The sequence below is a fragment of the Muscardinus avellanarius genome (genome assembly GCF_963383645.1).
Source record: "Muscardinus avellanarius genome assembly, chromosome: 16".
Lineage (NCBI taxonomy): Eukaryota > Metazoa > Chordata > Mammalia > Rodentia > Gliridae > Muscardinus > Muscardinus avellanarius.
In genome coordinates, this window is record NC_137802.1 from 73,667,956 (window position 1) to 73,683,804 (window position 15,849).

Below are 15,849 nucleotides of genomic sequence, written 5' to 3' on the forward strand. Positions count from 1 at the left end.
GGCGAGGCTGGGTGCAGGAAGCGGAAGTGATGCTTGCGGGGCGGGACCACAGAGGAGGGCGGAAGTGGCTTCGCACCGGAGCGCCCAATGTGGCTATGGCCAGAGCAGGACGCGGAGCAGCGGCCCCCGCGGGGTCCGGGGGTCCTGGGAGGCCGGGACGGCCACAGGCGCGGCGGCCAGGGCAGGAGCAGCTGCGAGGGCAGCAGCGCTCGGATGCGCGGCCCGGGCGGCGCGGGTGGGTGCCGGCCCGGGGGAGGGGACCCGGGCAGCTCACTGCCCGCTTGCATCCTGGGTTGTCGTGCCCCAGACTTGCTTTGGTGCCGTGGCCCACGCTCCACGAAGATCACTCGGATGAGCGGAGGCGTGAGTCTCGTTTTGTACGTGCCACGTTGCGTACGAGGCCAGGGGTGCCAGCCCCCCAGGGCTTTCAGAGCGCCTTTCGCCCTAGACTGTTTCGAGAGCAGTGAGGGACAGCTTCAGCGAGGTTGAGAGCTGAGGGCCCTCTCCCCGCCCCTGCTGCCGGCCCTGCGGCTCCTCTGCCCAGGCCCGACCTCCCTTTCTCCGTTTCTAATTAACACTTTACTTGTGACGGGTCTCATTCCCGGGTTCTCCTTCCCAGCAGAGAAAAGAAGAAGTTGAATTGCAAGCCCAAGAACCAGGACGAGCAAGAAATCCCTTTCCGACTCCGAGAGATCATGAAGAGTCAACAGGAGATGAAAAACCCTCTCAGTAACAAGAAGAGAAAGAAGGAAGGTATCTGCAGGCCCCTGCTGGGCAATGGCAAAGCTTTATGTGTCTCCCTCTGCCCAGCTGCCCAAATACTTCAGAGCGTTTGGGGCAGAGGAAATTCTCCAAACCCCATTGTCGGGGGCTTGTAGGGCATGGGAAGAGGTGCTGAGCTAAGGCCAGGGTCAAGGCCAAAGCAGCGCTCGCTTGTGTAATGTCCTGGAGGAGGCGTGCAAGGAGCTGAGGGAACCGTTCAGGGGACCTCAGGTACCATGGGAGGGAGTGTTGATTGTTTTTCTCCTAAAGGGAGTAGGGATGGGTCATCAAAGAGTTTTAAGCTGGAACACTGATTCAAACTGACTTTGAAAGAAGAGGGGCAAGTCCTGGACCAGAGTGCTGGAGCCATGCCAGATAGAAGTGGGTGGGTCTGGGAGTTTAAGGGGGAAAATTGATCACACCCCTCTGAGAAGCTGGCCGCTTTTACCTGCCTCCAACTCCAGAGTCTGGGTAGGAGCCTACCTGTCCACCTTACCTCACTCTGGGAAGGTTGGGAGATGATATCCAAATGCATTTGTATTTTATATATGTACATGTTTGTTTTTCCAAACATGGAAATGATTTTACAGCAGTGTTTTATGGCCAGTATGCAAACCTTAGACTTCTGCAAAGGAGTGGTGAAACCACTGAGCTGCACCCCAGCCCTTTTTAGGTTTTGTTTTTTTTCTTGCAGTACTGAGGATGGTGCCCAGAGGTTTTCAACCTCCTAGCTATACCCCCTGCCCTAATTTTTATTCTTTATTTTGAAACAGGGTTTCACTAAGTTGCAACTATCTGCTAACCATGATCCTCCTGTCTCAGCCTCCGGAATGCTGAGATTACAAGGGTGCACCACCGTTCTGGGCTTCCTTTTTACTTTTTATTTTGAAACACGATTTCACCAAGTTGCCCAGGCTGGCAATGTTGTGTGTGTGTGTTGTGTTACTGGGGATTGAACCCTGGGTCATTCTGCTTCTAAACCACACCCCCCCCATCCCTATTCATTCATTCACTTATTTATTTATTTATTTTGTGATACTGGGAGTGGAACCCTCCAAGCTACAACCCCAGCCATACACACACACACACACACACACACACACACACACACACACACAATTATTTATTTATTTATTTTTTTGTGTGTGTATGTGCTGGGGATTGTTGGGAACCTGGGATCCTCCTGTCTCAGCTTCCCAACTAGTACTGGGATTACAAGTGTGCACCACCACGCCCAGCTTTTTTTTGCAGGTCTAGGGATGGAACCCAGGGGTATTCGACCTCCAAGCTACAGCCCCTGCCCTATTTTTTTATTCTTTATTTTGAAATCAGGTCTCACTGAGTTGTAGAGGACCTCACTAAGTAGCTGAGGCTGTCCACGAACTGCAATCCTCTGGTCTCAGCCTCCCGAATGCTGGGATTACAAGTGTGTGCCACCATGCCCGGCTCTTATTTATTTATTTATTTATTTATTTATTTATTATTGATTGATTGATTGTACTGGGGGTGGAACCCAGGGGCTTTTCTACCTCTGGGCTATACTCCCAGACTTATTTTATACTTTATTTGTAAACAGGGTCTCACTAAGTTATTGCGAGCCTCACTCAGTAGCTGAGGCTGACTTTGAACCTGTGCGAGCCTCCTGTCTCAGCCTCCCAAGCGCTGGGATTACAAGCATATGCCACCAGGCCTGGCTTATTTTATTTTAGAAACAGGGTCTTGCTAGGTTGCAAGGAACCTTGTTAAGTTGCTGAGGCTGGCTGTGAACCTGTGGTCTTACTGTCTCAGCCTCCCAAGTACTAGGATTGCAGGCGTGCGGTGCCTCGTTTGGCTCAGGCTGGACTTTTACTTGCAGTCCTTCTGCCTCAGTCTCCCCAATAGTGGGGATTATAGGCCTGGGCCACTGTGCCTGGCCTTCAACCAGAGCCCTTTGGGTGAGCGTTTAGGTTGTCTCTGGTTTCTTTCAGTGGTGCTGTGGTGGTACTAGGGATTGAGCCCAGCGCCATTCTACCACTGAACTGCACTCCCAGTCCTACTTTATTATTTATTTATTTACAGGTCTGGGGATGGAACCCAGAGGCATTTGACCTCCGAGCTACACCCCCTGCCCTATTTTTTTTTATTCTTTATTTTGAAACCAGGTCTTACTGAGTTGCAGAGGGCCTCACTAAGTAGCTGAGGCTGTCCGCGAACCACGATCCTCCGGTCTCAGCCTCCCGAATGCTGGGATTACAAGCATGCGCTACCACGCCCAGCTCTTTTATTTTTTATTTATTTATTTTTGCGGGTCTGGAGATGGAACCCAGGGGCATCTTACCTCCAAGCTACACCCCCTGCTCTATTTTGTATTCTTTATTTTGAAACAGGGCCTCACTAAGTAGCTGAGGTATTTTTTATTTTTGAAACAGGGTTTCACTAAATTGTTCAGAGTCTCACTAAGTTGCGAGGCCAGCTTTGATCATGTAATCCTCCTCTCTCAGCCCCCCAGGTCCTGGGATCACAGGAGTGTGTCACCACACCCAGCTAAGCGGTGGATATCTTTAATATGTGCCGCCAGGATGTGGGACTGCATTCCTGGGGACGCCGTAACTGGGCATCTTGGGTCCTCTTTGGCTGTCTTCCCTTCCTGTGACTTGGGGCGGGGAAGTGGGTGTGATCCCCCTGCCTGGCACCATCCACTCCTTCCTGACCCTTATTCCAGGCCTCTTTTGTCCTCAGCCCAGAAGGTCTTCAGGAGGACCTTGGAGAAGGAAGCCAAGGGGGCAGAGCCCGACATTGTTGTCCCCAAGTTCAAGCAGAGGAAGGGGGAATCTGATGGGGCCTACATCGAGCGGATGGAGCAGGAGGCCCAGCATGTGCTCTTCCTTAGCAAGAACCAGGCCAGCCGGCAGCCAGAGGTGCAGGCAGCGCCCAAGAAGGAGAAGTCTGAGCGGAAGAAAGCGTGAGCTGGGGCCTGGAGGGTTCCGGGCCAGGGCTTTGGGTTCTGAGGGTTGCCCTGCAGTGGCAGGGTTTGGTTGCTGGGTCAGCCCCTGCCCACTCCACCCCATGATTCAGGAAAACTGGGATGTACATCTTTTTTTTTTTTTTTTTTTTTTTTTTTGTAGCAGTGCTGGAGATTGAACCCGGGGCATTCTACCTCTGAGCTACATCCCCAGACCCAGAGCTATTTTATTTTTATTTGGAATAGAGTCTTGCTGGGTTGATAAAGAGTCTTGCTACTTGCTAAGGCTGTCCTCAAACTCACTATCCTCTTCTCTCAGCCTCCCAAGTGTTAGGTTTACAGGTGTGCACTACCACACCCAGCAGCTGCACCTTTTTGATTTACTAAAGCTGTGAAGGCTAGAGAGATTCTTTCCAAGAGCTCTGTAAAATTCTTATTTTCTTATGCTTATAGTCACGTTAGCCAAAGAAAATGGCATGACAGAAAACATGCCCAGATACAGCCTGCAGCCACGTAGTCTCTAGAGCTGTCCAGAAACCCTAAGATCCACGGCAGCTGAGGTGCCGTGTCACCCGGACGGCCCCCACCCCAGGCCCCTGGGCACGGCAGCACGCTGACGCTGGCGGAGGGCTGCCCCATGCATTGAAGGGTGTTGGCAGCCTCCCCAGCCCTCCTCCATGTGATGATCCTCGATGTACGTAGACACCGTCCTCGTCTCCTGGGGCTGAGAACCTCGAGCGGCCTGGTGGCTACGGCGGGGTTAGGGGTGATGAGGGACGTGGGCACCAGGACATGGGTGCCGGCCTGGCTTGGGTCTCTGCTCTGCCGCCATGCACCCCTCAATGGGAGGGTGGCCTCTGTCCCTTCCTCAGGCAGAATGAGCACTTTGGCGCCTGGATAGCACGGTCTTTCTCCCCAGGTTCCAGAAGCGGCGACTGGACAAAGCCCGGCAGAAGAAGGAGGCACAGGCAGCTGACAGGCTGGAGCAGGAGCTGCTTCGAGGTAGCTCTTCCCAGATGCCCCTGTTAGCCGCAGTCCCCTGTCCTTCCCCCTGGCGGGTGCCTGTGAGCAACCAGCGGAGGAGTCTGGGCTGTGTCCCAGCCCCCAGAGAAGGGCTGACGGGAGGCTCCAGGGCTGCGAGCAGCAGGCCCCTGTCCATTTGGTCCCTCCAGATACGATAAAGTTTGGAGAGGTCGTCCTGCAGCCCCCGGAGCTGACTGCCAGGCCCAGGAGGAGTGAAACCAGGGACCAGGTATGCGGGACAGGGCCCGGGGGGGAGGCGTCTGAGCCCGCCCCGGGGTGGGCAGGGTGTGGAGGCCTAGTCCAGCCTCACAGGAGCGTGCAGCCCTGTGATCCCCTCCTGGCCCAGCTGACCCTCAGCCTCCCTCCTCCCTCCTCAGCCTGGCAGGAAGCCTCTGATGCTGAAGATGCTTTGGAGCCCTGGCGGCGTGTCCCGGCCTGCCGCCACCTCGATGGCCCGGCAGCGGCTCCTGGGGGAGGAGCGGGAGAGGGCCGTGCAGGCCTACAGAGCCCTGAAGCAGCAGCAGCAGCAGCGGGGGCCCCTGTTGCCGCAGCCGCCCAGCCACGCCCCGAGGACAGCCAAGGCGCCGCTGTGACAGAGAGACCAGAGCTTGGGCACACCCCGGGAAACTGGCCTGGGGCTGCCGCGCAGGGTCAGAGACGGCAGGTCCTTTCCCCTGCACGGGGCCGCACACCAGCTCCCATCCCCTAAAGGCTGTCCTCTCAGAAGTGACCGCGCGGGCTTGTCTCACACAGGCTGTGCGCCCCATAGATTTTTGTTCTCCTGAGAAAACTTGGGGCCACTTTAGGGAGGGCCCGGTCCGTAATCCTGACTCTGTGCACCAGTTAATGCTGGAAAGTGCTGGTGCAGATAGCTCAGTGGCCAAGAGGCTCTGGGACTCGGCGACAAGGGCAAGCAGGCAGGCAGGAAGCAGGCCGGGGGAGCAGTGGACCCTGCCAGAGGCAGAGCTGATGGCAGCACCCAGACCGTCTCTGGTCCGTGCCGGGGGCCGGAGCTTAGCGCACTTGCTGGTGGGCCCGCGGAGGCAGCAGAGCTCAGCCCAGGTGTGGTTCAGATGGAGGATGATGACTACCTTCACGCCAGCACACAGGAGCAGGCCTGCGACCCTCAGAACAGGACTCTGGGAGACGGGGAGGCCTGAGAGCTCCCTGGAGCAGGACCTTGCCAGATCCCAATCTCCTACCAACAGCAAAGGGGCTAGCACCGGCTGTTGGCTTCAGACTGGAGGGAGTGCTTAAGACTGAAGCCGGGCTGGGGCTGTAGCTCCGGGGTAGAGCATTTGCCTGTGACAGTGTGTGAGCGCCGCTAAACACAAAACCAGACTCACCTGCTGCTCGCTCTGCCCCGCCAGGAAGCGCGGGGCGTCCCACACAGACCTCCCAGGCCCCTTGTCATCCGTCTGTCTGTCCATCGTTGTCCTCCCCAGAGACTCAGCAGAAGCCCGGCCAGCCTGGGAGCACGAGTGAAGTGGCTGACTGTGTGATCCTTATCGCTCTTCCAGAGTTTATTTTTATTAAATTTTTCCTATTTTGAAATTGGAACTGCTGCTCTCTTGAGTGGTCCTGATACCCTGCGACGGCTCCTTGATGGCCTTGCCGTGCTGGGTGCTGGGTGGACTGCGTTGGCATCTCCGGTCCTGTTTGAGTCAGGAGCTAGGCACAGCTGCTGGCAAGGGCACCAGCTTTTGTGCCCTGTGGGGCGGGCTGGCCTTCCACCTCTGCCTGCATGAAGTGCCATGGTGTGACCTGCCACTGAGGGCTGCCATGGGCCCTCTGCAGCAGGAGTAAGGGACTCTGCTGTGTGTGTGTGTGTGTGTGTGTGTGTGCATGCGCCCCTTGCCCCATTACTTATTTATTTGGTACTGGGATTGAACCCAGGGCATTCTATCTCTGAGCTACACTCCCAGCCCTATTCATTTGTTTATTTTTTGGTACTGGGCATTGAACTCAGGAGCATTCTACTTCTTTTTTCTTTTTTGCAGGTCTGGGGATGGAACCCAGGGGCATTCAACCTCTGAGCTACACCCTTTGCCCTATTTTTTATTCTTTATTTTGAAACCGTGTCTAACTGAGTTGCAGAGGGCCTCACTAAGTAGCTGAGGCTGTACGTGAACCGTGATCCTCCGGTCTCAGCCTCTGTAATGCTGGGATTACAAGTGTGTGCCACCACGCCCGGCTAGGAGCATTCTACTTCTAAGCTATACTCCCAGCCCTATTTTTATAATTTATTTTGAAATAGGTCTAAGTTGCAAAAGGCCTCACTAAGTTGCCAAGGCTGGCTTCAAACCTGTGATCAACCTCCCAAGAACTGGGATTACTAGCGTGCACCACCATGCCCTGCTTGCTTATTTATTTACTTACCTATTTTGGTGCTGGGGATTGAACCCAAGGACATTCTGCCTCTGAGCTACACTCCCAGCCCTATTTTTTATTCTTTTTTTTTTTTTTTTTTTGTAGTATTGAGGAGTGGAACCCAGGGGCTTTTCTGCCTCTGAGCTATACTCCCAGACCTATTTTCTACTTTATTTGGAAACAGGGTCTCACTAAGTTGCTGAGACCTCACTCAGTAGCGGAGGCTGGCTTTGAACCTGTGCGATCCTCCTGCCTCCGCCTCCCAAGAGCAGGGATTACAAGATTGCACCACCATGCCCAGCCCTAGTCCTATTTTTTATTTTTATTTTGAAATGGCCTCACTAGGTTGCTGAGAGTCTCAGTAAATTGCTGAGGCTGGTTTAAAACCTGTGTCCCAAGGCGGGCATGGAGGCGCACGCTTGTAATCCCTGGATTTGGGAGGCTGAGACAGGAGGATCACACAGGTTCGAAGCCAGCCTCAGCTACTTAGTGAGGCTCTCAGCAATTTAGTGAGACCCTGTTGCCAAATAAAATATAAAATAGGTCTGGGAGTATAATCTGGAGGTGGAAAGCCCCTGGGTTCCATCCCCAGTACTACACACAACAACAACAACAACAATAATAATAATAATAATAATAATAAAACGTGTGGCCCAGCCAGGTGTGGTGGTGCACGCTTGTAATCCCAGCATTCGGGAGGCTGAGACCAGAGGATCATGGTTTACAGACAGCGTCAGTTACTTAGGCCCTCTGCAACTTACTGAGACCCTGTTTCAAATTAAAAAAAGGTGGGGGGAGTGGCTGTAGCTTGGAAATCAAATGCCCCTGGCTTCCATCCCCAGACCTGCAAAAATAAATAAATAAAGCCTGTCACCCTCCTATCTCAGCTCCCCAAGTACTGGGATTACAGGAATGCACCACCACACCCAGCTTACTTGTTTTGAAATGGCTAAGTTTCTGAGGCTAGTCTCAACTTAAGATCCTGTCTCAGCCTCCCATGTCCTGGGATTGTAGTGTATGCCACCGTGCCTGGAATTGACCTCTCTACTTAAGCCTTCCTTTCACATGGACCTTAGTAGAATCCTGCTCCTCCATCCTTGCCTGGACGAGCTTTCCAGGGGCTGACCCTCTGCCAGGGCCTCTGTCTCCTGCTCTTTCTGTCCCGTGCAGCAGCTGGTATTCCTTGCCACACTGAGCTTGGGCGGGGCAAGGCCTCTGCCTCTGTCCCTGGTGCTGATACCTGAGTGCTCCAGCTGCCTCCCCTAGGCAGCCTGGGGACGAAGCCAGACAATGGCATCAGCCCTTGGTGACATCGAGTACTGCCGTGGTGGGGGTCCCAAGGCAGCCTTGCGGAAAGCTGGGGCCTGGGAGGAGGGGCGTAGAGGCCCTGGGTCCCCGTCCCGCCACGTTCTGGGTCCTACCTTCAAACTACACCCAGCCCTTTTTATGCTTTTAAAAAGGCTCTCACTATTGCCAGGCTTGGTGGTGCACACTTGTAATCCCTGTGCTTGGGGGGGGCAGAGACAGGAGGATTGCTTAGGTTCGAAGCCAGCCTTGCTGGCTTAAGAGACCCTGTTTACAAATTTTAAAAAAGGGGGGTCTGGGAGTGTAGCCTAGAGGTGGTAGAAGGGTTTCCAGGAACCCCAGTACCACCAAAAGAAAAAAAAAGGCTCTCACCAGCTGGGTGTGGTGGCGCATGCTTGTAATGCCCGTGTTTGGGAGGCAGAAACAGGAGGATCATGCAGGTTCAAAGCCAGCCTTGGCTTAAGAGACCCTGTTTCCAAATAAAATATAAAATAGGTCTGGGAGTGTAGCCCAGAGGTAGAAGGGTTCCATCCTCAGTACCACCAAAAAAAAAAAAAAAAAAAAAAGGCTCTCACTAGCCGCACGTGGTGGCACACGCTTGTAATCCCAGCGCTTGGGAGGCTGAGACAGGAGGATCACACAGGTTCGAAGCCAACCTCAGCTACTAGGCTCTCAGCAACTTAGTGAGACCCTGTTTCCAAAATAGAAAACATAAAATAGGTCTGATAGGTCTGGGCGTATAGCCTAGAGGTAGAAAAGACCTTGGGTTCCACCCCCAGTACCAAAAAAAAAAAAGGCTCTACCTGGTTGCTGGTGGGCTTGTTGCATTGCTCTTGGCTGTCCTGGTACCTGCAATCTGTGTGTCTCAGCTTCCCAAGTACTGGGATTTGGGCTCGTGCCAACGCCACGCTGGCTGCCTCAACCTCACTGTGAGCAGCCAGCTGTAGGGTTTTCCCAGTAGGCTTGAACCCGGTCCTGGGCCTTGAGCCTTCCCAAAACACTAGGAGAATGTGGTGTGACCCTGAGATAGAATTTCTTAAACTCTTGTAACTCCATCCCCTGGCCTCACTGTCTACAGGTTGGACGCCCTTTCCTCTTGATGTAAGCTAAGCACCTGAGGCTGGCCGCCAACCAGGATCCTCCGGTCTCCACCTCCCGAATGTTGGGATTACAAGAGTCACCTCCACGCCCAGCGGCCAGCTGCTTTTTGCTTTTAGGGAAACTAAGCACCACAAAAGTTTTCCTTGAGTCTTTACTGAAGGCTCTAGTGTCAGAGAAAACTTTTTTTTTTTTTTTTTTTTGCGGTACTGGGGAGGACCACGATCCTTCTGCCTCAGCCTCCCAAATGCTGGGATTACAATCATATGCCACCACACCCGGCTTCATGTCATATACAACATTTATTAAATAAACATATAGCCAGATGTGGTGGTGCACCCTTGTGATGCTAGTATTTAAAAGTCTGAGACAGGAAGGTCACAGGTTCTCCGCCAGCTTCAGCCATTTTTTTTTTTTTTTTACAGGTTGGGATGGAACCCAAGGGTATTTGACCTCCGAGCTACACCCCCTGCCCTATTTTTGATTCTTTATTTTGAAACAGGGTTTCACTGAGTTGCAGAGGGCCTCACTAAGTAGCTGAGGCTGTCCGCAAACTGCGATTCTCTGGTCTCAGCCTCCCGAATGCTGGGATTACAAGCGTGCGCCACCACGCCTGGCTAGCCTCAGCAATTTTTGAGGCCCTCCACAACTTAGACCCTGCCTCTAGATTCCATCCTCAGTACCACAAAAATAAGTAAATAGATAAGCCTGTAATGCTTCCGTTAACTTGCCTTTGTTACAGAGGATCAGCCATGATCACACCTTCTGTTCCTACGGTAGCAATGGGTCAGGGACAGTGTGTGTCTGCAGCAGAGCAGTGACACAGGACGACGTCCAGAGCATGGCTGAGAAGCGGGCGCCAGCAGGGCCATGGCCACATGCAGCTGAGGGGCACAGACACACCTCCCCCGAGGGAGGCCGTCTCGGCCTGCGGCTGCAGCCAGACTATGGTAAGCTTTGAGCCACATCACTTGGCAGTGAATGGGCAGAACTTTTCCTGGGCAACCTCTACAACCCTTTGTTCGAATAAATATCTCCCAAGAAAGTAGACGAGAAAAGCGCTGAGGCCGGAGCCCGGCCCTGCAGTTTTACAGCAGCTTTATGCCGAGGCGGAGGTGGCTGCAGGTCTGGCCTCTGCTACAGGAGACCGGCCTGCCAGCTGAGACAGAGGGCCTTCCTTAGAAAACCGACACCACATTCAGAACTAGATTCTGTTTTATTTTGGAGGGTACTAGGGATTGAATATAGGGGCATTCTACCTTTGAGCTACACCCCTAGCCTTTATTATTATTTATTATTTGTGTGTGTGTGTGTGTGTGTGTGTGTGTTTGTGTATTTGTGTTCATTCCTAGTAATTGAACCCAGGGGTGTTCTACCTCCTAGCTAAACCCACAGCCCAGTTTTACTTTTTATTTGTTTTTATTTATTTATTTATTTATATATTTTTGTGGCACTGGAGATTGAACCCATTTTGCCTCTGAGCTAAACCCCCAGCCCGATATTTTATTTGTTGGAAACAGGTCTGACTAAGTTGCAGAGGGCCTCACTAAGTTGTCAAGGCTGGCTTCAAACCTGCAATCCTCCTGTCTCAGCCTCCCAAGTACTGGAATTATAAGTGTGCACCATCATGCCCAGCTTACTTTTCTAGTTTGAAACAGGTCTTGCTAAGTTGCCTAGGCTGGCCTTGAACCTGCAATCCTCCTGTCTCAGCTTCCCAAGTACTGTAATTAGAGGCATGCACCACTGTACCCAGATAAGAGTTATTGTTGTAGGTTAAGTGGCGGTCCCAAAAGGTATGTCCAGGTTGACCTTATTTGGAGAAAGGGATTTTGCAGATATGATGATGTATCCTCCTAGATGTCCTGAAGAGAAGAGGCTGAGATAGGAAGATCGCAGGTTTGAGGCCAGCCTCTGCAACTTAGAAGACCCTGTTTCAAAACAAAACAAAAAAGACCTGGGGTGAAGCTGGGAGGTAAAATGCTCCCGAGTTCAATCCCCAGTATGAGAGAGAGAGAGAACACGAATACAGACACACCGAAGAGATCGCGGGAAGATCTCTGAGACTGAGGTTTTGTGAGCCTTGTGCCAAGGGCTGCTGCAGCCACTCAAGGTCCCGTGAGAGACGCAGGAAAGGGGCCCTCCCCCCCCCAGGGCCGCAGAAGGAACCGACTCAGCTGACACCTTTGCTTTACAGTTCTGCCTTCAGATCTGTGGACATAAATGTGTATGTACTTTTGGTTTTTTTTTTTTTTTTTTTTTGCAGTAGTAAAGAGATTGGACCTAGAGACATTCTATCTCCCAGCTCCACCCCCATACACCCCAGGCCTTTTGTCTTTATTTTGAAACAGGGTCTTGTACCCGGTGTGGTCACACATCCTATAACCCCAGTAGTTGGGAGGCTGACAGGAGGCCAGCCTCAGCTACTTACTGAGGTGAGACCCTGATTCAAAATAAAGACTATTTTGGGCTGGGAATGTAGGTCAGAGGTAAAAATGCCCTTGAGTTGCATCCCTAGTACCAAAAAAAAAAAAAAAAAAAAAAAGAAGAAAAAAGAAAAGAAAGAAGTAAAGAAAGAAAAAAGAAGCCATAAAGTAGGGCATGGTGGTGGATACCTGTAACCTCAGTACTTGGGAGGCTGAGAGAGGAGTATCACAGGTTTGAGGACAGCCTCAGCAACTAGTGTAACTCTGTTTCAAAATAAAAAGCCATGCTGAGAATGGCTTGTAATCCCTGAGCTTGGGAGGCAGAGACAGGAGGATCATGCTGGTTTAGAAGCCAGCTGCACTGGCTTAAGAGACCCTGTTTCCAAATAAAAAAAGTATAAAATATGTCTGGGAGTGTAGCCCGGAGTTAGAAGGGTTTCCAGGAACCCCAGTGACACCAAACAAACAAACAAACAAAAATAAGAAGCCAGACATGGTGGTGCATGCTTGAAATCCCAGTACTTGGGAGGCTGAGACAGGAGGATCGCACAGGTTCGAAGCCAGCCTCAGCTACTTAGTGAGGCTCTCAGCAACTTAGTGAGACCCTCTTTCCAAGTGAAATATAAAAAATAGGTCTGGGATGGTATCTCGGAGGTAGAAAGCCCCTGGGTTCCATCCACAGTACCACCAAACCAAATCAAAACTAAAAATAGGTCTGGGGGTATAGCTGGAGGTAGCATGCCCCTGGATTCAATCTCTAGTACGAAAGAAAAGAAAAGAAAAGCCTCAGGACACACACGCACCAGCCACTCATGTGAGCGTCCTCCCCAGGCTGCCTTGCGGCGACGGCAGGGCCCAGCAGGCCACGGGGCAGCTGGCCAGCACTCCCATGCCGCCCGAGCCTCCCCGTCACAGCCACTTGCTGAATGAGTGAGCCGCAGAGGCCAGCGGCCTTTCTAGTTCCAGGCTTGGTTCTTATTCTCATCTGCTCGTCACCACTGCACACTGTGCGGGGGAGACATAGCCAGGGCATCAGCCACTCCAACAGGCTGGAGCTGGCACTACAGGCCTGAGACCAAGTCTCAGTGGCGCTACACGGTCCAAACGCCTGGGGGAAAGTCCAGTGGGTGTCCTGGTGGCTGGTGTCCCCAGGAGCACATTCCCAGAGTGGCAGCAGGCCCGACTGGGCACGGTCTTTTCCTGCAGAGGACAGTGGGCAGGGCCTCCCGTAGTCTGGGTGCCTCGGCCGGCCCCGCTCTGCGCCTCAGACAGAACCCTACCGTCCCGGGCGCTGCTGGGGCATTCTGCCCCGAGCAGAATGAGGCAGCAGAGGCTGAGCAATGCCGGCTCTGCTTCTCGGGCGCCGGGCAGCGCAGGCACATTCTCTGCCCCGTAGTCAGCTGCTGCTGCTGTGGTCCTCGAGCCAGCGCAGCACCCCCGACAGGCCAGTGCCTTCCCGCGCGCTGATTTCCGCCGTGGTGATGTTCTGCCTGGCGCAAGCAGTGATGTCCGGGAGCCTGATCAACGACTTCATCTCCTCCAGGGTCATGAAGCAGGGCAGGTCACTGCAGTTACAGAAGCGCCTGTCAGAGCGGTGGTGCCGCGGCCCTGCCCACCGCCAACGGCAGGTCCTCAGGAGCCCCGCACTTAGCTCCACTCCGGGGGCGCGCCTCCCTGCATCCCCCAGCGCCCCCTCGGTGTATAGAGCCATACATCTTATTGAAGAGGATCAGGACAGATGCGTCTGCGAGCTGCTCTGCACAGAGGAGACCCAAGAGCTGCACGCAGGATGCAGAGAGCTGGGTGGGGTTAGAGGCGTCCATCATGAACTGGGGAAGAAGGGAAACATCAGCAATGCCGTGCTCTAGGAGACGTCCTGGCCGTGCCGCCGCGCCCCGGCATCACAAGCCCGACTCAGGAAGAGGACGTGGATTTTTTTTTTGTACAGCCCAGGGCCTCAATTGTGCCAGACAAATGCTTTATGACTGAACCACGTTGTCCCTAGAACTTTATTTATTTATTTATTATCTTTACGATACCAGGGATTGAACCCATGGCATTCTACCTCTGAGCTATACCCCCAGCCCTGATTTTTATTCTTTACTTTGAAACAGGTTGCAAAGGGCCTCACTAAATAGCGGAGGCTGGCCACGAACTATGATCTTCCTGTCTGAGCCTCCCAAATGCTGGGATTACAAGCATGCGCCACCAAGCCCAACTGACTTTTATTTTTTAATTATTATTTTTTGTGGTATTGGGGATTGAAACTAGGAACATTCTGCCTCTGAGCTATATCCCCAGCCCTATGCATTTATTTATGGTGCTAAGAATTAAACCCAGGGACATTCTACCTCTGAGCTACACCCCCATCCCTATTTTATTTTTTATTTTGATATAAGGTCTCACTAAGTTGGGAGGGCCTCACAAGTTGCTGAGGCTGGAAGCAAACTGGCTTGGCCTCCCAAGTACTGGGATTACAAGCCTGCGCCACCACACTTGGCTTATGTTTTGTTTGGAAATAGGATCTCACTAAGTTCCTGAGGCTGTCCTCAAACCTGCAATCCTCCTGTCTCAGCCTCCCAAGTACTGAGATTACAGGTGTGCGCCACCACACAGCTCCACAATGACATTTAAGCAAAGGGCTCTGGGAATCAGCAAAAGCAAAAGGAACTGAGTTGTAAGAGGATGAGCCGGGGTCATTTCCGTTCTCACCTACATCGACGTCTGTACCTTTGTGGCCATGAGCTCTCTTTCCTGGAATTTGGAGCACAAGTCTTGCCAGGTTGGGACCAACCAGAGGGATGTAGGACTCAAACACAAACAAGACCTGACCCAAGCAGAAGAAGACGGATACTGCCCTCTACCGGAGCTCGGGAGCACGAACACCAGAAACCAGGTGTCCAGAGGACAGTCTAGCCGAGACGGTTTTCTTGCCTACCACAGTCATCAAAGAACGCAAAGGCCATCCTAGGCAAAGCGAGGTCGGGGATTTAACAGCTCGGTTAGACAGACTTATTCCCCGAAGGAAGCAGAGAGGATTGTGACTCACCAGGAGTGAATGGCAGTTTCCATAGTAACTCGACCAGATGGGACCCATGCATCCCCCGAGTTCCCGAATGGTTATCTTTCGCTGAGCCACGATGTCCGTCAGGTTGGTGCCCACCTGTGGGGAAGCCATATACACAGAGAACAATGCGAGTGCGGTCCCATCCTGCAAACCTGGACAGCAGCGCAGCCCTCTCCAAGGGCGCAGACGCCAAAGAGGGCAAACAGGCGTTTGCTTCTCGGATCCAGGGGCATCAGCGTGCGGAAGGGAGGAGAGAGGAAAAGCGGAGAGCCCCCAGCCAGACACTGCGCTCTCCTCGCCCGAAGGCTGTCCCCAGTGCTGTCCAGCGGGCCCGCGGCTTCCACCTGGAGCAGGGTGAGGCGCCCTGCCAGCAGCAAAGGTGGCACGTCAGTCACACCTGCGGCGGGCAGACACCTACCGTGGGGCGCGTCGGCGGAGGCTCCCCCAGGTCGCCTTTGCCCTCCCGGGAGCTCAGCTGTGCGGGTGGTCAAGGACCCGGTCGCCGCAGAAGACCTCGCGCAATTTCAGTGCCCCGCGCCCTGGTCCCCAGCCCTCCCACACTGCGCGGAAGGATATTCTGCAGGCGTTTCACCAGCAGGGTCTTTCCGACCCCCGAGGCCCCAAGCAAGAGACACATCGGGCCGTGCTACACCCAGCTTCTGTAGGTCTGAGCCGCGGAGACACCAGGCCTACCTCCGCCCTGCTCCCATTGGCTGGGACCCGCCTCCGGACTTCTCATTGGTTCTTGGGGCTCCCTGCCTCCATGGGCCCGGACCAATCAGCGCCCGGCGTCAGCGGACACCGGAAGGCCTCCTCTCCTCTGGGCTCCAGGGCCGGTGCGGGATGTGCGCGTGCGCGCG

At 53.5% G+C, this 15,849-nt stretch overlaps 2 protein-coding genes across 2 annotated transcripts; one reads left to right on the plus strand and one right to left on the minus strand.

The window, feature by feature from the left end:
• Window positions 1–95: 95 nt before the first annotated feature.
• On the plus strand, window positions 96–5,319 carry CCDC137 (coiled-coil domain containing 137; the record flags this gene model as incomplete). The annotated part of the gene is made up of 6 exons (XM_080714163.1): window positions 96–235; window positions 620–753; window positions 3,481–3,703; window positions 4,623–4,705; window positions 4,876–4,955; window positions 5,104–5,319. The coding sequence occupies 6 exons, from the start codon at window positions 96–98 to the stop codon at window positions 5,317–5,319; spliced, it is 876 nt and encodes a 291-aa protein (XP_080570289.1).
• Window positions 5,320–13,318: 7,999 nt separating this feature from the next.
• Window positions 13,319–15,626, minus strand: ARL16 (ARF like GTPase 16; the record flags this gene model as incomplete). The annotated part of the gene is made up of 5 exons (XM_080714165.1): window positions 13,319–13,487; window positions 13,636–13,751; window positions 14,972–15,085; window positions 15,408–15,464; window positions 15,549–15,626. The coding sequence occupies 5 exons, from the start codon at window positions 15,624–15,626 to the stop codon at window positions 13,319–13,321; spliced, it is 534 nt and encodes a 177-aa protein (XP_080570291.1).
• Between the last annotated feature and the right edge of the window lie 223 nt (window positions 15,627–15,849).